A 26,154-nucleotide genomic window follows, 5' to 3' on the forward strand; every position below is an offset into this window, starting at 1 on the left:
GTGGCATAGTGGATTAAGCCAGCCCCTGCAACACCAACATTCCAAAAGGGCGTTCATTCAATGCTCAGTTGCTCCACTTCAGATCCAGATCCCTGCTAATGTGCCTGGGAAAAGCAGAGGAAGATGGTCCAAGTACGTACAACATGGGAGACATAGATAAAACTCCTGGTTCCTGGATTTGACCTAGCCTTGCCCTGTCTATTGTGACCTTTTGGGTAGTGAACCAGGGGATGGAAGATCTCTGTGTCTCTCTCTTTTTCTTTATAACTCTGCCTTTCAAATACATAAACAGATCTTTAAAAAAAGATGAATGATAACAGTAGCGGCAGAAAAAAACAGCAACAACCAGCTGCCCTCCAACACTATTGTTTACTGAGTGCCTTCTGTGTGCCATGCTCTGCGCTAAGTACTCTACTTATACTATCTCAGTAAAACCTAACAACAACCCTACAAAGTGAAAATCATGATCGTATTTTCAGGTAAGGAAAAGGCTAAGTCTAGAAGTCCAATGCGCCATCCATTGCGCCACAGAGCCAAGTGCAAGGCTAAGACTAACAAGAATATCACCAACGTCATAACCAATGCCCATACATCTATATAGTCTCAAAGATTTTTCCAATCTGTTCTATTATACACATTTCTTGTCAAAACAAGCTTGAAAAATGATTGCTGGATATGTAACCGGAAGTCTTTCCAGCACTAGCACACTAATCTTCCTCTATGTGACAGACAATCCAGCTCTTCCCAGCTGGAAAACACCCCAGTGAGCACTCCCTCACAGAGACTGAGAGCATCCTGCCAGCTGCACTCATGATTTATACTCCCTGGGGCAGGAAACGAGCCCTTCCTCACCACACTGTACTAGCCTAATGCACTCTCTTCCATTCATAGTTCTATAACCACAAGGAAGGCACACAATGAAGCTGAGTTTCTTCTGTGGCCAGCATCTCACAGATGCAGCCTGCCTCCTTGCTTTCCAAGAACCTCCCATCACCTGCCTGCTTCGCATCAAGGGATGTAAGGCTTTTGAGGCCAAAATCATGACAAGGGATACCTGGGGGCCTAATCTCAACTCTGCTGTGGCCTGCTAGTCTAGAACACACAGAATTGGGAGTCAAAGATTCTAGCCCACTCCCTGCTGTTCACTGAGAGTACAACCCTACCAAAAAGCTTCTTACATTTCCCTAAGCCTCAAATTCTTCATCCATAAAAAAGGAAATCATACCATCGACCTCATAGGGTTTCTTTTTAGGATTAGCATCTCTTTCTTGTCTCTGCAACAAATTTATCATCTTTAAAATTGGCATGCTAATACTATCTTTCCTTCCTTACCATTATTTTTACTTTATTTAAGATTCCTGTGAGCACTCTAAGACTTTTATGTGCACAAAATGGATGTTATGATTTCTTATATTTTGTTATGATTTTAATGTCCTAGAGCTTGCAGGAGACTGAATCTTTCACATGTTCTTTTTTATTTATTTTTATTTATTTTTTTATTTTTTGACAGGCAGAGTGGACAGTGAGAGAGACAGAGAGAAAGGTCTTCCTTTGCCGTTGGTTCACCCTCCAGTGGCTGCCGCGGCCGGTGCACTGCGGCCAGCGCACCGCGCTGATCCGATGGCAGGAGCCAGGTACTTCCCCTAGTCTCCCATGGGGTGCAGGGCCCAAGCACTTGGGCCATCCTCCACTGCACTCCCTGGCCACAGCAGAGAGCTGGCCTGGAAGAGGGGCAACCAGGACAGAATCCAGCGCCCCGACCGGGACTAGAACCCGGTGTGCCGGCGCCGCAAGGCGGAGGATTAGCCTAGTGAGCCATGGCACCAGCCTCTTTCACATGTTCTTAACACAGGTTCAACATCAAGAAAATGCTCAGTAAATGTTTTGTGGAATAAATAAATATGTATGTGAGTTAAATGAATAAATATGCAGTTCTTAAAAGTTTATGATGCCAGATGCACTGTTTTAGTGAATTCTTCCAACACTTCTGTACAGTACATATGTACTGTATGTACTGTACATATGATATATACAGTACATATCATCATGCACATTCTATAAGTAAATAAAAGCCAGGTTCAGAGAGGTCAAATGACTTGTTAAGGTTGATAAGGAGCTAAAGGTAAGCACCTGCATCTTCAGACTCTCACCTCAAAGAACAATGAATAAACCTTCAACCATAATGGTGATATAAAAAGTTGACTTACCCTAGGTGGAGCCTCAATATTTGACTCCTAGGAACCCAGTGAAATATGTGCTATTCCTAATAACCCTGACTTCTCAGGATATCAGAGGGTTGTAACCACCACAAATTTACAAGCACGGTTCCAGAAGCCTCCCTCAGAGAAATCCAACTCTATTTTCACTGGACGAGGAAGCGCCAGTACTCTGAATTAAGAACTTCCCCTAGGCAACTGCCATCCACAGCTCTGCCAATATCACTGCTCTGCAGCTAATAGCAGAATTCAAAGCAATCCCAAGCACTTTACATTCCCTTCATGGCTTTCCTCCGCTAGACACAAGATCTTGGATCAGTGCCTCATTTTCTTCAATTTTTTTGCATAAGATTTATTTACTTATTTGGAAGGCAGAATTACACTGAGAGAGAAAGAGACAGGAAGATAGAAAGATATCTTTCATCCACTGGTTCACTCTGCAAATGGTCACAATGGCTGGGGCTGAGCCAATCAGAACCTAGGAGACTAGAACTCCATCCAGGTTTCCTACGTGGATGGCAGGGCCCCAAGCACTTCGCTCATCTTCCACTGGTTTCCCAGGTATATTAGCAGGGAGTTGGATTGGAACTGTAGCAGATGGAATTAGAACCAGAGTCCACAGGGGATACCCTGGCATCACTGGCAGAAGCTTATCCACTGTGCCACAATACCAGCCTCAGTTTTCTTTCTTTCTTTTCTTTTTATTTATTTTTTAAGATTTATTTATTTTATTTTGAAAGGCAGAGTTACAGAGATGCAAAGGCAGAGAGAGAGAGAGAGAGAGAGAGAGAGAGAGAGAGAAGAAATCTTCCATCCACTGGTTCACTCCCCAAATGGCCACAACAGTCAGAGCTGAGCCAATCCGAAGCCAAGAGCAAGGAGTTTCTCTGGGTCCCCCATTTAGGTGGAAGGGCCCAAGGACTCATTCCTCAGATGGTCACAATGGCTAGTGCTGGGCCAGGACAAAGCCAGGAGACAAGAGCTTCTTCTAAGTCTCCCACGTGGATGGCAATGGTCCAAGTACTTGGGCCATCTTCAGCTGCCTTCCCAAGCATATTAGCAGGGAACTGGATTGCAAGCAGAGTGCCAAGGGCTGAATCGGTGTGTCACAAATGGCAGCATCACATGCCAGACCAAAGTGCCAGCCTAGATCAATAAGCTTTAGAAATAAGACACAAATTCTCCTGTACTAATGAAATGAGTGACAAAGAGGGTCCTCTAAATAAACAAGGATTTCAATGTCCAATGGCACCTAGGGCAAAGAAGAGTGGCAAGATCACTAGCTTGGGAATCAAGAAACCTAAGTTTACATAAATCTGTTCTATATCAGATTTCTCTTCAAATTTACAGAACTAATTATCTACTAGGCAATTTTATAAGAAGGTCTCTAAGGCAGTATCCAACTACTTCAGCTTTAGCTCCATTTTTTCTTTTCTCCTTGAATAAAACTTGCAAATCATCTTCACATTAGGTCTATTACCAAATCACATGAAATCTACTTTAGGCATGAATATGGCACAATGGTTAAGTTGCCACTTGGGTCTGCATTCCATATTGGAGTCCCTGAATTCAAGTCTCAGCTCCACTCCTGATTCTAGTTTCCTGCTAGTTTACACTCCAGAAAGCAGCAAGTGATGGCTAGAGTACTTGGGTCCTTGCCAACCATGTGGGAGAACTGGCTGGAGTTCCTTGCTCCTGGCTTCCACCTGGCCCAATCCTGGCTATTCTGGACATTTGTGAAGTGACCCAGTGATGGGGGATCCCTCTTGGTCTCTATCTGCCTGCCTTTCAAATAAACGCAGTACATTTAAAAATTTGTATTTTAAAATCTACCTGTTAAGTATTTCTCAAGTCCATCCACTTCTGTCCATCAATACTATGCTACTAACTTAGTCCAAACTATCATCTCTCACCCAGAATTATACAGTAACCTCCTGACTCACGCAGTCCACTCTTAACCTCCTTCAATATATTCTCTATATTATCGCTGCAGTAAATTCTCCAAAATCTATTGGTCTAGTATTTGGTTATAGTCTGGTATAGTAAGAAACCACAAGTGCCCCCAAATGAGCTAAGAACTAAAACTTGACCCCAAATAAAAACAAACAATAGAATGGAAGAAAGAAACAGTTGGTAGATACTTACCTCCTGTCCTGTGGCTACATCCATTGCAGTGTATACGGTGCCTGAAGCACTGAACAACAAGTGTGGCAGAGAGAGGGGGGAAAAAAACACAAATGTTACAGAAATGATAGTTGTTAAATACAGCTCTACACACAATTTGACTACGTAAGTGTTAATAACAATAACACCAAAAGTGATCTTCCCCACGGAAGCCTTCCCACTCCCATACTTGAGGAGCAGTAGTGGTAGTAAAGAAAATACAGACTCTAGAGGTGAGCTGACCTGAATTCCAATCTAGAATTTCTATCTAGTACCTACCAGCTATATGATCTTGAACAAGTTATTTAACTTCTCTGAGCTTCAGTTTCCTCATTTGTGAACACAACAGTAAATAAAATATTTGGAATCAATTAGTTTATGTGAAGCACTTAGCCAAGTGCCTAAAATATAACAGGTGTTCAATATGTGCTAGTTTCCTGTTCCTGCTTGCTTCTCTCCTCTCCTTTCCTTCACCACCCATGGCAAGTTGTTTTAATTTCTTGTGCCTTCAAACTCTTCATCTGCAAACAGGGTTAAGATCAGATCTGTGATTTTTAAAATAATTTTAACTTAGAGTCTTACAAACACTTTGCCATTCATTCATCCATTCATTCTTTTTCCTTATGTTTTGTGTTAAAGGGAGTATTATATCTGATTTACACATGAAGAAATCTTTGTTAATGTAATTTATTTATTCATTCAGACATTTATTATGTGCCAACTTATCCTAAGGAGAGAAATGCCTGTGACTTAGGAAGTTCCCTACTAAATAAGTCTTTTGCTTCCAAATCCTTCGGTCTTCCACATTCTAACCCTGTTTAACGTATGAATTGCTAGTAAAATTGGAGAAATCATGTGCCTCAAAAATGAAAATAAGATAGTTTATATATATATCTATATATAAATATAATATAAATATATATAATATATATATTATATTATATATATTATATATAATATATAGATATAATATATAAATATATATATAAACTATCTTATATATATATAACTATATATATATGTATACATATATATACATAATTTTTCATACTTTAAATTTTAATATTCACATTATATACACTATTGTAAAGATAGCCTACGAGGTTGCTGTTAACCTTCTCTACATGGACTCTGTTCTATTACATTGCTCAATGTTAAAAACACGTAAATTTTAATTTTGGTATAATACAGAAAACACGTCATCTTTATACCAGAATGTGAAATTCTTTTCACATCTGGATAGTTGACAAATTTCTAAAATTAAGCATTTTGTAGTATATATCAAACAACTGCATACTGTATTCACTCTAAAAATGTTGAGATTAAAACCTATCCTGGGGCCAGCGCCATGGCTCACTAGGCTAATCCTCCGCCTTGCGGCGCCGGCACACTGGGTTCTAGTCCCAGTTGGGGCGCCGGATTCTGTCCTTGTTGCCCCTCTTCCAGGCCAGCTCTCTGCTGTGGCCAGGGAGTGCAGTGGAGGATGGCCCAAGTGCTTGGGCCCTGCACCCCATGGGAGACCAGGGTAAGTAACTGGCTCCTGCCATTGGATCAGTGCGGTGCACCAGCCGCGGCAGCCATTGGAGGGTGAACCAGCGGCAAAAGGAAGACCTTTCTCTCTGTCTCTCTCTCTCACTGTCCACTCTGCCTGTCAAAAAAAAAAAAAAAAAAAAAAAAAAAACAAACCTATCCTGGGTGGGAGAGAGAGGGATTAGATTTGTGACTTTTTCAGTGAGGGGTCAGGGTTGAGGAGAAAGGGGGGAGAATTTCAGAATGAGGTGGAAAAGATGCCCTATTATGTTTGTATTTATATGAACTTCTGGAGTGCCAGTAATGTTCCCTTTCTTAATGTGAGAACTGTGACATGGGTGTTTCACCTTTTGAAAATTCATTGAGTTGTAACAGTAATGCATTTTCATGCCATTAAAATCTACATTAAAAACCATGAGTACTAAAAAACTACAAATCATAAGAAAAAACACACTGAAGAATCTAAAACAATGTAAAACAATGTCAAAGTACCTTTCCCACTCTGATATTACAGGATCCCAAGACACTTTAAAACAGTGTTTTTTAATCATTTTTTTCTGTCAAGAAGACATGTGAGTTTTGTTTTGTTGTTGTTGTTGTTGTTGTTGTTTTGACAGGCAGAGTGGACAGTGAGAGAGAGAGACAGAGAGAAAGGTCTTCCTTTGACGTTGGTTCACCCTCCAATGGCTGCCGTGGCCGGCACGCTGCGGCCGGCGCACCACGCTGATCCGATGGCAGGAGCCAGGTACTTATCCTGGTCTCCCATGGGGTGCAGGGCCCAAGCACTTGGGCCATCCTCCACTGCACTCCCTGGCCACAGCAGAGAGCTGGCCTGGAAGAGGGGCAACCAGGACAGAATCCGGCACCCCAACCGGGACTAGAACCCAGTGTGTCGGCGCCGCAAGGCGGAGGATTAGCCTAGTGAGTCGCAGCACCGGCCGACATGTGGGTTTTATTTTCTATAGTTTGTATTATGAAACAGGCTTTTAGTTTTCACCTTTTCAAATACATATGCTCCCAGAAAATCTGATACTAGAAGTAACCACTACTTCTTCCCCATCCTCAAGATAAGAAAAATCTCACTACACATACATATGTGCCTGCATGTATGTAAACACTTCTTTACACTTACAGATTCAAGGAGGGATGCTAGAAAAAATGCTAGGAAAATAATCATGTCAATTCAAAATAATTAAAATCTTCATTTTATTTTATTTTTTAAAAGATTTACTTTTTTATTTAAAAGGCAGAGTTAGAGAGAGGCAGAAAGAGAGAGAGAGAGAGAGAGAGAGGTTTTCCATTCACTGGTTCTCTCCCCAGATGGCCACAGCAGCCAGAGCTGCACCAATCTGAGGCCATTAGTCGAGAGCTTCTTCTGGATCTCCCATGCGGATGCAGGGACCCAAGGACTTGGGCCATCATCAACTGCTTTTCCAGGCCACAGCAGAGAGCTGGATTGGAAGTGGAGCAGTTGGGACTTCAATTGGTGCCCACACAAAATGTCGGCACTGCAGGCGTGGCTTCATCCACTATAACACAGCACTGGCCCCAAAATCCTCACTTTATAACTATAATAATTAATCCTGAATTTTTGTAGGGGAGTAATTTACAACATATATCTATAAATGTATAAGCCATATGTCAAATATATATGGTGCAATTTGCAAAAATTGTACTGTTATCAATTCATAACATTGTGGGAACTGGTGCTGTGCATAGCAGGTAAAGCCACTGCCTTCTGATGCCTGCATCCCATATGGGCAATGGTTCTCAGCTGCCCCACTTTCAATCCAGCTCCCTACTAATGGCCTGCAAAAAGCAGCACAAGAAGGCCCAAGTCCTCGGGTTTGTGCATCCACAGAGGAGACCTAAAGAAGTTCCTGGCTTCTGATCAGCCCAGATCCAGCCGTTGTGGCTATTTGGGGAATGAACTAGCGGATGGAAGATCTCTCACTCACTCTCTCTGTAACTCAGCCTTTCAAATAAATAAATCTTAAAAAAACAAATCATGTGGAATTTATATTTTTTAAAGTATTAAATGTTGAAACAGCATAGGTACATACAAATATTTCATTGTTCCTCTACCACTAAGAGATCTGTCAAGTAAACAAGGAAAGAACATTTTGCAGATGTTGTCAACTTAGAGGTCTTATACATCTGTGATGTTCTTTAAAGTCAGAAGTTTTAGAGGGGAAGGTTCCTCAGTCTGCAACCCCAATTCCTTAAATTTAGAAATGAAGTAATTCAGGTTCAGAGCAGGGACTTATCTTGCCCATACTTGTCCAAGGACCTTTCTACTACATTATTAATATCTCAATTTAACAACCTGAAGGAAATGCCATCCACATTACTCTGTGGTGAGCAAAAGAATTTTCTGTCAAGGTGGTAACTACTTTATACCAGTTTAGACTCACAAAAGCCTACTTCAGTAGGAAAAATATTGAAACCAGGAAAAAATAAGATCCATCCAAAGCCAGATTTGTTTTGAGAATTAAACAATAGATGCAAATAACAAATGTAATCTGGAGAATTATGTACAAATACAATGTCCCTATATTATGCAAGCCTTTCTTATTTTCAGAAGTTCTTGGTTGCATAAGAAAGAAAATTGAAACAGAAAATGTCAATGATTTCATTAGTAATAATGATTTCACCTAACACTGACAATCTACTTACATGCCAGGCTTTTATATATTTTTCAATTTCTTTTTAATTTTAGCTCTTTTGGCAGGTTTGTAGAGATTTTGTTTTCAGGCAGCTGGCACTGTGCCTAGTGGGTAAAGCTGCCGCCTGCAGCATCCCTTATAGGTGCCAGTTTGAGTCCCAGCTGCTCCACTTCCAATCCAGCTCCCTGCCAATGTGCCTGGGAAAGCAGTAAAAGATGGCCCAAGTCCTCAGGCCCCTGCACCTGCATGGGAGACCCAGGAGAAGCTCTTGGCTCCTGGCTTCGGATCAGCGCAGGTCTGACCATTGTGGCCATGATGGAAGACTTCTCTCTCTCTCTTTGCCTCTAACTCTGCCTTTCAAATAAATAAATCTTTTAAAAAAGAGAGAAATCTTGTTTTCATTTTTACACAGAGATATAACTTGCCTAAAGTAATGTGCACAAATTTTAAGTACATAGTTTGGTAGTTTCTTACATTATGTGTTAACCACCAAGGTCATCCCTGAACGTCCCCTCATGCCTTTCTCCACTCAAATCTTCCTCCAAGAATCAACCACTATTCTAAGTTCCACTACTATATATATGAGGGGACTTCACACAGTTTGTAGAAAAATGGAATTAAAAAAGCACGTGAATTTTGATACAAAAAAAAGTTGAAACCATGCATAATTTTTCATAATATCCATTTCTACAAATATTCTGAGTCCCCCTTATGTATTGTCTGCTTTTGGACTTCATATAAAAAGAATCATAGAGTATATTATGCTCTTGTATGTCTGACTTCTTTTGCTCAAAATACTGGCGAAACACATTAAAAGATTCCTCATAGTATATTATAATTCTTTGTTTACCTGTGTTATCTCTTTCTATCAATTTGAGGCCCTTGAAGGCACATTGTGTCTGAATAACAGTGGCTCACACAAAATAAGAATTCAGCTAATTTTTGCCAAGTTCAGTTTTCTGAGGGCAGAATATAAGAAACAGAGAAGGAACCAGAGAGTAGGAGTCATGAATTCTGGCATCTACCTAGAAAAATAAGTCCCATTACACCACCATAAGCATCTTTAATTTAAGTCTTTCCTTTTGTGTAAATGCTGGTAAGGGCAAGCAAAATTTCTCTGGAAAAGCAGAGTTGTAATTTGGCAAGTGGTTTTGGGGCTAAGAAAACAAGTGGTTCTCTTACTATCACTGCAGGGATATTTTTAGCAACATGGTCAGCTAATGGCACATCTCTCATATTATGCATAATTCTGCCAAACCTGAAGTCAGCCTAATATAATGCCCCCACATGGGTGAGGAATGAGGCAGGAAAAGAGGAATAAGGTTTATGAGAGTCAGAACAAAAGCAAAGACATAAATGCTAGCAGACACAATTCATTTCTCCAAGGAAAGAAAATGCCCCCTACTAACCCTTGTCCAATCTTCTCAAACCGAGTATATTTCTTCTTAGGATCGCCCACACTCACTATGCTTCCTTTGAAAGAAACAGAGACCATGAGTCACTTTCTCCCAGATCAAAATACAAAACAGGCCCCATGTTCCCCCAATCCCTGAAATTGGCAACGATTAAAGAATTACCTCCATCACACCTAAAAGCATACTAGGTATGTTCCTTAGTTTGCTCCCTCAATAGGTTGCGATCTTAAATTGCATCTCTTTTACTGCTATTATCCAAAATAATCTATTATATTTCCAATAGCCTACAAGCCATTCATTCCCTTTTTAATTCATTCATTCCATAAACATTTCCTCTTTTCATATACTCATTTACTATGTACCAAGCCAGCTGCTGAGTGCTAGGAATAAAGAGATAAATAAGACACAGTTAAGCAGTCCATGCTCTCAAGGAGCTCAATCTCATGAGACAGAAGAGTAAGCATGAAGTCCCATGAAAATATAGTTACTGCAAAGGTGTAGAAAAAGTAAATAAATAAATAAATAAATAATGACTACAAAAACCTCCAGGCTGCAGAGGCTTCAAAAAGGTGGTGTGGTACATGGGCTGATTTTTACAGGATAAGCAGAGGTTAGCCAGAGAGAAAAAGTAAAAAGAGGCTTACAGCAGGGAATACTTCAAGTGCAAAGACACAGATATAGGAGAGGGCATGCTGGCTTTCATAATTTGCATTCTAGAGAAGGGGAATTGAGGCTCAGAGAAGAGAAGACATTTATCCAAGGTTACACAGCAAATTGTTGTCAGAGCTAAGATTAGGAGTCTGGTTTTTAGTGTTTTAGTCCAATGTACTTTCCACTAATGCCAATCACTAGGATATGGTACTTTACACATGTATTCTCTCATTGTATTTACAAATGAATCAGGTATTTAAACGAAGAAAAAAGCAAACTCAGAGCATAGAAGAAAAATAATTATTCAAGACAAGAAAGTGGCAGGGTTGCAGCTTCAGCCCAAGTATCCTAACTCCCAGGCCAGTCTGCTTTTCATAATTCTGAGAATCATTATTTAGAAACTCATTTAGACAATATATAGGAGTAAACAGATGACTAGGTGAGTAGCTTTTTTTTATCATTGCACAAGGAGTCCAGGCAAGAACAGTTTTTAAGAGTGAAATTGTTTTTTGGGAGAAGTAGAGAACTGCTCATGTAGACAGCAGAAAACTTGGTTTCAGAAAGAAATGCTAGTTTGCAGAGCTAGCCAAAATGGTCACATCAAATCCTTAGCAGTAAGTAGGTACAGTGAATAAATCCAAAGACTTTGTGATGTAATTTTTCCTAAGTCTGAAGATCAACCTAGTCCTTCCTTCTAATATAATCCTCCTTTAGTTCACTGAACTATGAAAACAAGATGCCCTAAGAAACTCCCATTTTGAGATGCTCAAGTTGTCAGATAGGAGTTTCCACCTGACAGCAACAGGCAGTATACTATGCTTACAGGAATACAAGTTGGGGTTCTAACCTCAGCCCTGTTATTTTTCTAGCTGTATGACTTCAGGCAAGACTTTCATTTTCTCTGGGCCTCAAACACTGTAACTGGAACAGAGACCATAATGCCTGTCTTCACAGGGTTAATATGAAAATTAAATGAAAAAAAAAAATCTTACTTGTGATTTGGTACATTTGGTTCACAATACATTAGTTTCTTTTCCCTTTTTCTACAACCAAGATGGCAGATCTGCCATTCTCTATTCAATGACAAACATCAATTACCAATTACAGCACTCTTTTCTACCACATATAGTCAGGCCCTGGTATTTTGGAACAGAACATTCTAGACTATTCACAAGATAAAAAGATACTTGTCATCTTCATAACCCATGTGTGGGGGGAAGGGAGGTCTTACCCTCAAAATTGGCTATCTACCCATCCTCTCTACTATTATCCCCACCCTAACAGCACTCAACATGGACTGGTGAGGCAGGAATGGAAGTGCTGCAGGGTTTGTAGCTAAGGTGCTAAGCATGGTCAGCCATTCACATGGTCCAAGCTTAGAAGTGGGATCTTTAGAGCGGGGAACACCATCTCTGTATTTGACCAGCCACAGCCCAGTGAAGGTTCAGAAAACTACAAAGTGCTTACGTAATTTCTCCAAGATCTCCTCATCAGACATTTTAGGCTTCTTCTTCTGCTTTTCAGTATTCCGGGTCAAAGCATCCGGTGGAGTGGTATTATTCTCAGTAGGTGAAATGGGAGATGTAGCCACATCCCGAGTTGGGGTAACAGGCAGTGGTTCAATCACAGAACGTGTGTATACCTGTATTGTTAGTGCAAAATTTTGGCAAGGCCAGACTTTGTTAACATAGATGTAGGGTCAGAACATCCATATTACAAATCCCAATAAACTTCCTTTAATTTAGGTCAAAATCTGTTTTATTCCTCCTCTGTGCCCAGGTTCATTCTCTCTGAGTGAAATGGCCTTCCATTTCTCACAGTATACAACAGGGGTTAGTGAGAATTTCAGCAAAGAAGATATTCAATAAGGGCTAGGAAACTCTCAAAAGAAATAATTTAAAGTAGAATCTATCACTAGATGAGACTTTTCATTTGTAACATTCTATGCTTCCCCAAACTGAAATGAATATCCTCTATTCCCATAGCACTTTGTACTGCTAATATACACTTAAGACAGCTATCTTCTATTGAGTTACTCCTTTAAACACTGACCCTTGCAGAGAGAGAACTGCTCCTGTTCTTCAAGAAACAGTAGGATACAGTGATGATTACTATTTTTTAATCTGAGAGGCAGAGATACAGACAGAGGGAAACACATATAGACAGAGCTCTCCTTTATTCATTCACTCCCAAAATACCATCAATGTCAGAGAGTTAGCAGAGGCTCAATTCTTGAACAATCACTGCTGCCTTCCAGGGTCTTCATTAACAGGAAACTGGAACTGGGAGAAGATCTGGGACTCAAACCAGGTACCCCAATATGGAATCCAAGCATCCCAACTGGCAGATTAGCACCTAGGACCAACAACAAACCTAGGTGTAGTGATTTAAAACTCAGATTCCAGAACCTGATTGGCCTGGCTTAAATCTCAACTCTTAATCTTATCATCTGCATGACTTTTGTCAGGTCACTTAACTTTTCTGTGCTTTAGTTTCTCCATTTGTAAAATTATGACAAAAATAATGCCTATCTTATGGGGTTGCAGGAATATACTGATTAATATGTACGAGGGGCAGGCAATTGTTTTAGCTGAGACAACCTTGTGTCATATTGGAATATGTGGGCTCAATACCCAACTGAGGCTCCTCATTTCAGCTTCCTGCTAATGCAGACCCCGGGAGACAGCAGTGATGGTACAGATAACCAGATTCCTGCCACCCACACGGAGACCTGGATTGAGTTCCTGGCTCCCAGCTTCGATGGTGGCCCACGCCTGACAGCTGTGGGCTTTTGGAGAATTAAACAGTGGGTGGGAGCTCTATCTATCTATCTATCTATGTCTCTCTGCTCTCAAATAAAATGTGTGTGTCTGTATGTAGAGAAAAATTAGACTCATGCCCAATAGATATTACATACTCAAATTTTAGCTTTAAGAAACATTATATATTCTATTCATTCACTTATATTTACTACTCTTTGCTTATCCTGTGTAAAATGCTGCCCCATACTCTTATTCTTGTGAGGGAAGTAAAAAAGTCACAATCACAAGGCAAAAAGAAATGAGCAAACTATTTACTGCTGAGGTTCAGAAATGAACTTACATTATACTTCCTTTCCCCACTAGAAAATGCTTCAAATTATTTATCAGATTCTATCACAAAAAATATCAGAAGTATCTTTTGGATATTTTCATGTTCTATGAGAACAGGAAATGTATGTTACTCATGCCTGAGTTCCTCCCTCTAACCACTGAAAGCAAGCATTCACATCAATGTTTGATGGAATCAATGAATAAATAAATGGATCCTTCAGCTGGGTCTTAAAGGATGGATTAGCTTTTAATAGATGGAAGTGGGAGAGAACTTTCCATGTGGTGAGAACAAGTCAAGACACTGAGATCAGAGACCATGACTTCTTTCCTGACTACTCTAGCATAATGACTTCTTACTTTTCTATTCTTTATCTGTAGAAAAACTGTATCTTAGGAACTTAAACCTACACTTTCCTACCTCTTCCCTTCTTTCTCCTGATGGATACTTGTGGACAGAAACCCTGCTTTCTCCTCTACTAGTCTCCTTCTCTGGCTTCCAACACAGGTCTGAACACACAAAAACGCCACTGTGCTGTGGTGGAAAGCAATGTGGACTTACAGTCTTATCACCTGCTTTCAAATCCTTGCTCTTCTGCTTACTAAGAGACTCTGGGTAGATCAATTGACCCTCCAAATCTCAGCTGCTTCTTCTATAAACTAGGAATTAGCAATACTTCTTAAGAAAGGAATACTATGAAGATCAAATTTATCAATCCATTTCATACTTACTGCCCTCTAATATCTGCCAAGAGCTATGTTAAACACTGAAAATACATATATATTTGGATTTCCGGTATTTTTGAGGAGCTCATAGTTTAGTGGGAAAAAATGTTTTAAGCGCACAGGTTTGCAAACCAAAGAAAGCTTTATCAATGTGAGATATTTTGACAAGCCAATTTTGCCTTAATGTGACTTTCTAATCTACAGAAAAGGAGATGCTTTCATCCTAAAAGGTCATTTAATTTCCCTGAATTTCTTCTACAGTATCACACAAAGTCATTCAACCAACTTCTGCTTGAACATCTCCCTTTATGCTTAACTCCAGAGGCAGTTATTTATTTATTTATTTTGGTATTATCACAGAGTTTAAATTATGAAGCTCTCATGACAATGAAAAGCCCAAAGAAACACTGATAACAGCATCATCATCTGCTGGTAGGTCAGTAAATCATGGGGACTTGACTGTACACAGTGAGGACAGAGGCACTGTGGCTATTCTTAGATGTAGGAACCTCAAAGGAAGTTAAATAGAAATCACTGCCACCATCCGGCATTAAAATGCACTCCTGATGTCCAGCACATTAATAGCACTAATGTATTTATAAATTCTGCTGGGTCTTTCAGTATTATGTTCTAAGAGACTGAATGCTGGACACTTAACAGAAGAAAAGATCTGTATCATGATAATTTATTGCTTCCCAGGAGAATGGTTTATGTCAGTCCTGAAGTAAGTAACATCAATTCTATCTGCAAAGAATAGGCTAAGCAACCAAGGACTGTAAAAGCATAAACATCAATTACCTTGGACAATTTGGGACTACCTGCAAGCCAATGATAAATACACCCCTTCTTGTCTTTTATCATATAGAAAGTACCTTTAGTGAAGGTGGTTCAGCAATTTCACCAGCTCCAATCTAAAAACCCTACCAGAATATTAAACTTGTAGGTCTCAGTACCAATTGCTCTCTCCCATTTCCCATACTAACAAATCACAAAGCTATGTAGGTCTTCTCCCCAGGGACTCACAGATTTTGTGTGCTCTGGACGTGGAGCAATCACTGGAGGTGGAGTAGCATCATCTTCATCATCTTCATCTTCTGAAACTGGTGGCACTGCAGGAGTCTCAGACACAGTCTTCACATTCTATATGCAGGGAAGAAAAGCCAGATTCATACAGTCTAGCTGACCTGCCACTTAAGCTGTCAGGATAGCGAATCCCCCAAAAGAACCCCCTCCTGACACCCCTCTGAAGCCTCCATTAGCCTCCAAGCTCTTCACCTTTGTGCAGACAGTCTTAAGAAGTTAATCACTGTCCTGTTTTCTTTTAGCCATCATTATCCAGTTGGTTCCTTGGGGTTTCTTTCTTCCACCCAAAGCCTAACTTGTGGAAGAAGAAACCAGTTTATAGCTTCTCTACCTGATTCCCTACAACCAAATCCCTGAAGACCAGCTCATTTAACTCTCCACACTGAACAGACAATACAATAAGAAATGTAGGGAAGGGCTCACCCATGTTTGGAATTTTTCAAAAGTTACCATTATAACTTCTTACTCCTTCCTGACATAGTAAACAGAAGTCTGAATTGGCTTTGGCCCTCTCTTTTTTCTCTTTTTACTAAAACTCCTAGACATATTATGTAATCAGGGGCACTTGCCTTAATTTCAAGATATAGAACTTCAGGGCCAGCGCTGCGGCTCACGAGGCTAATCCTCCACCTTGCGACGCCAGCACACCGGGTTCTAGTCCCAGTCGGGGCGCCGGATTCTGTCCCGGTTGCCCCTCTTCCAGGCCAGCTCTCTGCTGTGGCCAGGGAGTGCAGCGGAGGATGGCCCAAGTCCTTGGGCCCTGCACCCCATGGGAGACCAGGAGAAGCACCTGGCTCCTGCCATCGGATCAGCGCGGTGCGCCAGCCACAGCGGCCATTGGAGGGTGAACCAACGGCAAAGGAAGACCTTTCTCTCTGTCTCTCTCTCTCTCACTGTCCACTCTGCCTGTCAAAAAAATAAAAAAAAAAAAAAAAAAGAACTTCAGGATCTGATGCCCAAAGAGGATAATGGGTTTTTCCCGGCTGGATGATATCTACTTCAGTAAGCTTCAGTCGTGTTCTGGAATGAACCTTACCAGCACCACTAATCAGATCTGCTTATAATAAGGAGCAACCTGATTTTCTGATAAAAACTATAACACAGCTGGGCCACAAGTGGTGGGTTTCAGGGCAAATCCATGCAGAAATAACATACTATTACTGTTTTTCACACAAATTCAAGAAATAAAGTGGCTTTAAAACACAATGCTTGAGCCGACAGTGTGGCATAGTGGCTAAAGCCATGGCCTGCAGTGCCAGCATCGCATATGGGTGCCAGTTCTTAAGAGTTCAAGCAGCTTCAATTCCAATCCAGCTCTCTGCTATGGCCTGGGAAAGCACTGGAGTATGGCCCAAGTCCTTGGGCCCCTGGACCTGAGTGGGAGACCCAGAAGAAGGTCCTGGCTCCTGGCTTCAGATCGGCCCAGCTCGGCCGTCTCAGTCATTTGGGGAGTGAACCAGCAGATGAAAGACCTCTCTCTCTTTCTCTTTCTCTCTCTCTCTGCCTCTGCCTCTCTGTAACTCTGCTTTTCAAATAAATAAATAAGTCTTTTTTTTAAAAAAAAAAAAAGGCTTTTGACAGATATCAAATAATTCTATAAATTGATCAGTTATTTAAGAGAGACAGTAGGGCTCTTTAATTTGTACTGATACAATTCAATATTTTCAGAACAGCTATTTTGTGCTGACACCATGATTTATACTGTTGACAGGAAGGTACAAAGATGAAAAAGATGGCCCATGTCCAGTCATAGCTCACAGTCTAGCACAGGAGGCAGGTTGAGTTCCCTTCCTGCCAACCACCTCAGGTCTTCTGATGAGGAAAGCCGTGAGTCACAATGATGGGATAAAAATGGCAGAAAGGGAACACTAGATAGACCACAGCTAGTGTGGGAGAGCAGTTTTTACCACTTTTAACATTTGAACGTAAAAAAAACCTCACAGTCTCATAGATTCTAACAGGATCTCCAGTAAGGGTCTAACTTAAAACTTGACAATACCAGGCAAACAAGCAACCAGCTGTAAAGATCACAGGCAATGAATCTCTCTTCTACATCTGGAATTTTATCACTTAAAGATTTTGTTAAGGAAGAGGAGTGGTATAATTTGAGGAATGACTAAAGACACTTTCAATTCTAAAATTCAACAGAGATTCTTTTCCTGTCAAAGCATATGTATTTGGGGCCAGCACCATGGTGCAATAGGTTAATCCTCCACCTGCAGCACCGACATCCCAAAGAGGCGCCAGTTCTAGTCCCGGCTGCACCTCCTCCAATCCAGCTTCCTGCTGTGGCCTGGGAAAGCAGTAGAAGACAGCCCAAGTATTTGGGCTCTGCACCAGCGTGGGAGACCAGGAGGAGACACCTGGCTCCTGGCTTCGGATTGGCGCAGCTCCAGCCATTGTGGCCATCTGGGGAGTGAACCAACAGAAGGAAGACCTTTCTCTCTGTCTCCTTCTCACTCTCTGTGACTCTACCTCTCAAATAAATAAATATATTTTTTTTTTTTAAAAAAGGCCGGCACCACGGCTCACTTGGCTAATCCTCCACCTGCAGCGCCAGCACACCAGGTTCTAGTCCCGCTTGGGGCGCCAGATTCTGTCCCGGTTGCTCCTCTTCCAGTCCAGCTCTCTGCTGTGGCCCGGGAAGGCAGTGGAGGATGGCCCAAGTGCTTGGGCCCTGCACCCGCATGGGAGACCAGGAGGAAGCACCTGGCTCCTGGCTTCAGATCAGCGCAGCGCGCCGCCTGTAGCAGCCATTAGGGGGGTGAACCAACGGAAAGGAAGACTTTTCTCTCTGTCTCTCTCTCTCTCACTGTCTAACTCTGCCTGTCAAAAATAAATAAATAAAAATAAAAAAGCATATATATTTGTATCTCTGCTCTACTTCCTTTCTCCCCACTATCTCTCTCAACAAAATTTAATTAGGACCCAAAATGGGAAACGAAGTTGACTCAGCAGCCTATTCATGATCAGGTGGTCCTGGGGCTGTCCTGATATATACTATAAACAAAAGGTCTGTTTGCTTTTTAAAACTGTACAGGGCCAGCCTATGGCATAGTGGGTTAAGCTGCTACCTGCATCCCATATGGGTGCCTCTCGGATGTACCACTTCCTACCCAGTTTCTTGTAATGGCCTGGGAAAGCAGCAAAGGATGGTCCAAGTGCTTGGGCCCTGGAACCCACATGGGAGGCTCAAATAAAGCCCCGGTTTCTGGCTTCAGCCTGGCCCAGCGCAGGCTGTTGTGGCCATTTGGGGAGTGAACCAGCATATGAAAGATTTCTCTCTCACTACAGGCAGAGACAGTGAGAGGAAGAGAGATACAGAGAAAGGTATTCCTTTTCCGCTGGTTCACCCCCCTAATGGCCACTACAGCCGCTGCTGCGCTGATCCGAAGCCAGGAGCCAGGTGCTTCCTCCTGGTCTCTCATGCGGGTGCAGGAACCCAAGCACTTGGGCCATCCTCCACTGCCTTCCTGGGCCACAGCAGAGAGCTGGACCGGAAGAGGAGCAACTGGGACAGAATCTGGTGCCCCAAGCAGGACTAGAACCCGGGGTGCCGGCGCCACAGGTGGAGGATTAGCCTACTGAGCCGTGTCGCAGGCCTTGCTCTTTTATTTACTCACTCACTCACTCACTCTCTCTCTCTCTGCCTCTCCTGGCTCCCTCTCTCTGTATAACTCTGTCTTTCAAATAAATGAAAAAAACTCAAAAACATTCTGTTTCTCACACATGAGAACTTTCAGCAGTGTTATTAACAGCTGTTAACATCAAGAGATTGGGTGTTCATCCAGATTTTTACTTCTTAATCCTGTGTCTTTGGGCTAAGCTACACCACTCTAAGCCTCACATTTCTTATCTATAAAATGGGGATAACAATAGCATCTCTCTGCCCATCCCAGAGGACCACTAAGAGGATGAAATAAAGTGATGTGGGTAAAAAACACTTTGAAAATAATAAAAAGCTAGAAAGATTTAAGGGATTGATTAAATTATTATTATATCTAATAAACATACACTTGTTTTAATCAAAAGTCAGACATTCCAATTCATCATACATCCATCCATTCATCTATTACCTATACACACATGCTGTGTACCAGGCTTTAAGCTATATTACAGAATAAAATAGATGAAGTCACTTCCTTAGCTAAATTTATTCTTAAATATTTTAATATTTTTGTTAGTATGATCATAAATGGAATTATTTTCTTAATTATCTTCTATCTTTCATTGTTAGTATATAAGGAGTGCTCAAAAAGTTCACAGGAAATGTGCATTAAAAAATATTCATGGGAATAGATTAAGATGATGGTTGTTATGCCCGTGCCCCTTACCAGAGTTCCTGGGTTCAAATTCTGGCTCTGGTTCCTGATACTAGCTTCCTACCAATACAGAATCTGGTAAGTTGCAATTGACGACTCAAGTGGTTGGGTCCCTGCCACCCATGTGGGAGATCTGGATTGAATGCCCTACCCACTACTTTGGCATGGCCTAGTCCTAGCTGTCACAAGCATTTAGGCAATGAGCCAATTATGATTGATTTTGATTAAAAACTCAACTTCAGATAAAACAGGGGCGGCTCTAACATTCTGGCTTGGGGCTGCTCCCATCTACTCTGCTCCCAGGACCTCCAGTGTATGGTGTTCCACCAGGCCAGTGCAAGCTCTAACTGTGTGGTCCAAGAGTGCTCACTTTCATTTGGAGCTGTGGGCAATACCCAGGCCCAGTGGCACTGTCAGATAACATAACTTCCAAAGGTGATGAGAGGGGAGGGCCAACTGCTTGGCTCTACTAGCCTCAAGTTGCAGTTACAAGTAAGATAAAAACATTGCTGGCTCAGGTGTTCATAGACACAGGACACTGTAAAGGTCCCTTGCAAGTCACACATGTCTGCCTGGGCATGCAAATAAAAAATTGAAAAGGACCCAGCAGAAATTAAGAGCTAAGATAGTCCTGAAAAGGGCATGAACAATGCATGTACATACCCACCTACACACAGACCGATCAGCATTAACAAGAACCCCTACTGACTTGAAGTTTTTGAACACAACTTCTGTTTAGTCATTGGCTGATCATTAAGCTATGAAAAACACAGGGGCAATCCCTGGAAAGCTAAGCTACAAAACTAAAATGGATTATTAAAAAACACAGGGCTGGGTATTGTGGTACAGTGGTTAAACACCGCTTAAGAAACTACATCCCATATCAAAGTGCCTGGGTTCAAGTCCCCAGTTCTACTTCTAATCCAGCTTCCTGCCAATGCACATCTTGGAAGCAGGGAGCAATGGCTCAAATACTTGGGTCCCTGTCACTCACATGGGAAACACACACTGAGTTCTGGGCTCTTGGCTTCAACACAGCACCAGCTGTTGCAAACACCTGGGGCATGAGCAAGTAAACGGAAAATCTTTTTCTGTTGCTCTGTGTTTCAAATAAGGGTAAATAAATAAAACTGAAAAACACAAATCACAGATTGGTAGAGACATTTTACAATTTTTTAAAAAGTCTATATATTTATTTGAAAGAGAGATCTTTTATCCGTTGGTAACCATACCCTCTCTCCCACAAGGGTTGCAGGAGCCACCATCCTCTGCCTTCCCAGGCACATCAGCAAGAAGCTGCATCAGAAGCAAAGCAGCTGATATCAGCACTCTGATATGGCAAGCCAGCATCCCAGGCAGTGGTTTAAACTGCTTCACCACAAAGCTGGTTCCTGATATTTTATAGACTTATCTCTAGTAAGTTAATATAAAACCAACAAGTAAACAAAAATGTAAACAACCTTCAAGGGAGAAAAATATCAATATCCAGTACTAGGAATAGAATTGTTATCAGAAATGTTGAGTTTCTAACAAGAAATTATAAGGCACACAAAGAAACAGGAAAAGTGTGACCCGTACTCAGCAGGGTGTGAGGGAGCAATCATCAGAAACATGAGAGTGCCTCTAGATGTTAGATTTAGAAAATACATATTTCAAATTACATATTATAAATATCTTCAAAAAACCATGTTTTAAAACTCATGAAAGACACTAAACCACAGACTCAAGAAGGAAATAGTACATTGAGGTAAGCATCTGGCCTAGCAGTTAAGATGCTGATTAGGATGTCAACAATCCATAGGAGAATGCCTGGGTTCAAGTCCAGCTTCCTGACTCTGGGAAGCAGCAGTGATGGCTCAAGTCTCAAGTTGTTGGGTCTCTACCATCCACATGGGAGACCCAGACTGAGTTCCTGGCTCCCAGCTTCGGACATTGTGGGCATTTGGGAAATGAACTAATAGACATGAGCTTCATCTGTCTGCCAGCCTGCCTTTCTCTAAATAAAGAAATAGAAAAAACTTATTTTAAAAAGAAATTATCCAATATAAAGAACAAAGAAAAAAATGAACAAAAATTAACAGAGAATTTAATAACTATGCAACATAAAGCATACAGAAGACTTCAAAAAGTTCCTGGAAAAACAGAATTAAAAGATAAGTTTATTTTGGTGTAAGAAATGTCAAGATCCATACATAGGTTTTTCATAATATGCATTTCCCATGAATTTTTTGAAGACTTCTTGTTTAGTGGCAATACCTGAAGGAGAAAAGGAAAAGGAACAGAAAAATATTAAGAAATGAAAATATTAAGAAATGAAAAAGTTTTCCAATTTTATGAAAAATATTAATCTATTGAACCAAGAACCTCAATAAATCCTTAATACAAAAATGTCACACCTAGACACATCATAGGCAGACAACTAAAAGCCAAAGTGAGTATCTTCAAAACAGTAAGAGGAAAGTGACATTATATACAAGAAAATTTTTAAAGAAGAAAAATTTCTAATCAGAAATTATAGAGGCAGAAAGTAGCAGGATGGCATATTCAAACAGCTGAAGTTTTAAACATTTGCCAATCAAGAAATCTAATTCAAAAATGAAGATGATGGGGCCGGTGTTGTGGTATAGCAGGTAAAGCCATCACCTGCAACATCAGCATCTCATATGGGCACTGGTTCATGTCCTGGCTGCTCAAATTCTGATCCAGCTTCCTGCTGGTAGTCTGGGAAAGCAGTGGAAGATGACCCAACTGCTTGGGCCCTTGTACCCAGAAAAAGCTCCTGGCTTCAGTCTGGCCTGGCTTCAGACTGGCCCAGCCCCAGCCATTCCAACCATGTGGGGAGTAAATCAGCAGATAGAAGATCTCTCTCTCTTTCTCTTTCTCTTTCTCTTTCTCTTTCTCTTTCTCTTTCTCTTTCTCTTTCTCTTTCTCTGACTCTCCCTCTGTCTATAATTCTGCCTTTCAAATAAATAAAATAAAACTTTAAAAGACAAAGAAAAGAAGATGATGGGGTGAGAGTTTGACATAATGATGAAGACACCACTTGGACACCCATGTCACATATTGAAGGGCCTGGGTTTAAATCTACTCCTGATTCTAGCTTCCTGCTAATGGGAACCTGGTGAGGTAGCAGGTAGTTGGGTCCCTGCCACCAACACTGAAGACCTGGATTGAGTTCTCAGCTCCTGGCTTTGTCCTTTTGGGAACTGAATCACTGAATGGGAGCTCTCTATCTGTCCTCCTCTCTATCTCTCTGCCTTTCAAATGAATTTTGAAGATGAAATAAACACATTATATGGATAACACAGGAAGAATTTATTGCTAGCAGAACTGAATAAATACTAACAGGAGTACATCAGTCTGAATAGAAATAATACCAAATAACAACACAAATCCACAAGATTTTTTTCTAAAAAAAAGGAAATGATAAATATGTAGAGTAACATAAATGATTCTCTAAATACATGTTTTTAAATTTTTTTCATTTGCTTCTTTAAAAAACATAAGATTATACAAAGCAATAATTATTACACAGTATTGCTGGAGACAAAAAAGGATATCTTATAATGATAAAAAGATCAATTATTTCAGAATCTTACCAAAATAATTATGCCAATGGCACACACACACACACACACACACACACCCCAGTTGTGCATATCACAAAAGATGACAGAATTGGGCCAGCGCCGCGGCTCGCTAGGCTAATCCTCCGCCTTGTGGCGCCGGCACACCGGGTTCTGTCCCAGTTGCCCCTCTTCCAGGCCAGCTCTCTGCTGTGGCCAGGGAGTGCAGTGGAGGATGGCCCAAGTACTTGGGCCCTGCATCCCATGGGAGACCAGGATAAGTACCTGGCTCCTGCCATCAGATCAGCGCGGTGCGCCGGCCGCAGCGCGCCAGCCACGGCGGCCATTGGAGGCTGAACCAACAGCAAAGGAAGACCTTTCTCTCTCTCTCTCTCTCTCTCTCTCTCTCTCTCACTGTCCACTCTGCCTGTCAAAAAAGAAAAAAAAAAAGATGACAGAATTGAAGGGAGGAAGGAACAACTCTACTAAAGGTTCTACTCAGGTGATGCTTTCACTGTTCTATGCTCAATAATTAACAGAACTAGAATGAAAACTAGCAAGGATATAGCAGATCCGAACAACACTGTCATTTAACTGGACTTAACTGACACATACAGAGCATTTCATCCAGTGTCTACAGTTACACATTCCTTTCAACCATACATGGATCACTCTCTAGGATATATTACATGGTAGGTGACAATATATATTTTAATAAATTTCAGAGGACTGAAATCACACAAAATATATATATTATTTGAAGACAGTGGAATTAAACTAGAGATCAACAGGAAAAACATTTTTCCAAAGAAAATAAGTAGATAGCCAGTAAGTGCACGACAAGATGGCTGACATCATTACCAACTGAAAACATGCAAATAAAACCACAATGAGACAACATTTCACACCCACTAAGATGACTATCATCAAAAGACAAACAACAAGAAGTATGAGCAGAGATGTGGAGAAACTGGCAACCTTATAATTGCAGGTGGGAATGTAAAATGATACAGACTCTGTGGAAAACAATCTGGCAGTTTCTCAAAGTTAATCATGAAGTTTGCTATGACCCAGCAATTGTAATCCTTAGGCACACACCCAAGAGAGATGTAAGCATACATCCACATAAAAATCGGCATATAAATGTTCAAAACATCATTATCCATGATAGCCAAAAAGTAGAAGCACCCAAGTACACATCAACTGATGAATAAACACACAAAATGCAGTATACCCATACAATGGAATATTGTTCAGACATAAAAAGGAGTGAAACACTGAAACATGCCATGACATGGATGAGCCCTGAAAGCAATATGCTAAGTAAAAGAAGGTACACAAAGAATACATGTTGTATGAGTCTATTTATATAAAATGCCCAGAAAAAGGTCAATTTATAGAGACAGAAAGCAGATTAGCAGTTTCCTAGGCTAAACATGAGGGTTTGAATGATCAGGAAAATGGTACAAGGAAACTTTTTGGGGTAAAGGTTATACAACTCTATAAATTTAATAAAATTGTTAAACTATACACTTATAATGGGTATCATGCTACATAAATCATACCTCAAAACAACAGTGTAAAAAATAAAGTTAAGGTGTTATAGGTAGGTAGTATAGTAGATTCTCATAAGTTTTAAATAATATAAAATATAGAAACACATAGAAAAAGGTGAATATTCCAGGAATTCTTGGTAAGGATGGCAGATTGAACAAACGTATCTTTTCCTGAAATTGGAAAAGAAAGGTCATTTAAAGTTTTTGTGGGTCATTATACCAACAAGGTTGGAGAGAACAGGAAAGGAAGAAAAAGCAGTTTCAAAAAAAAAAAAAAAAAAAGGCAGCAAAGTAGACAAATGAACAGCAATGAACTCCAGACTGAATCAGAAGCTGATTGTTTGCAAGACTGAAAAACAATGTATCTATCCAGCAGAATCCTCAAAATGGGGCAGGCATTTGGTGCAGAGTTTAAGGTGCCACTTAGGATGTCTATATCCTATTTTGGAGTAACTGGGTTCAAGTCCTGGCTCTGTTCCTAACTCCAGCTTCCTGCTAATGAGCATCCTGAGAGGCAACAAGTGATGGCTCAATTAGTTGGGTCCCTTACACCCACCCGGGAGAAACCTAGATTGAGTTACAAGCTCTTACTTTCAGCCTGGCCCATCCCTGGTTGTTATAGGCATCTGGAGAGTGAGTAGTAGATGAAATCTCTCTCTCCACTTCCAAATAAACAAAAATTCTCAAAAGGCTCAGGATTGACAGCACCCTGTATTGTCTCTGAAAATGGAAATGAAGTGGAGAAGTAGAGGAGGACATGAAGGGGTGCGTCCTTCAAAGTTACTTAAGATGAAGTTATATCTATAAATCTCTCTACTCTATAACACTGGGTGACTGCCCTCCCCTTCTATAGCTAAAAACTTGACGTTTACTCTCTACAGTGGTAAGAGAGAGGATTTCTGGATTAGGGATGCCACACACAGTTAAATATAAGGGTATCGTATCAAATTGAGTAATTAAGTGAATAGCTATATACTAAATGCTCAATGTTAAGACTTGTAGCCCTCTTCCCTTATTAGACTCTCCTAGAATACTGGTAGATAGACCATTCTTCTCTGGGTATGGCTGGAGTAACAGGACAGTTCTAAAGACAAAATAATAGTAGATTTCTCCAAATTGCCCACCTGGATTATCCTACAGTGACACAAACAAAAAGGCTAGATTATGGGAA

The 26,154-nt window shown here is 40.8% G+C and overlaps 1 protein-coding gene across 5 annotated transcripts in view; it reads right to left on the minus strand.

Annotated features, from left to right (window-relative positions):
- Nucleotides 1-26,154, minus strand: part of PAK1 (p21 (RAC1) activated kinase 1) — a 192,908-nt gene that overhangs the window by 24,659 nt on the left and 142,095 nt on the right. For all 5 annotated transcript variants that reach the window (XM_051850720.2, XM_051850728.2, XM_070075855.1 and 2 more), the window contains exons 6-9: nucleotides 15,480-15,596; nucleotides 12,109-12,283; nucleotides 9,985-10,048; nucleotides 4,362-4,410 (exon numbers count right to left, since the gene is read on the minus strand). In XM_051850720.2, coding sequence (XP_051706680.1) covers nucleotides 4,362-4,410; nucleotides 9,985-10,048; nucleotides 12,109-12,283; nucleotides 15,480-15,596 — 405 coding nt within the window. The remainder of the gene's footprint in view (nucleotides 1-4,361; nucleotides 4,411-9,984; nucleotides 10,049-12,108; nucleotides 12,284-15,479; nucleotides 15,597-26,154) is intronic.

This window comes from Oryctolagus cuniculus, chromosome 1, assembly GCF_964237555.1.
Source record: "Oryctolagus cuniculus chromosome 1, mOryCun1.1, whole genome shotgun sequence".
NCBI lineage: Eukaryota > Metazoa > Chordata > Mammalia > Lagomorpha > Leporidae > Oryctolagus > Oryctolagus cuniculus.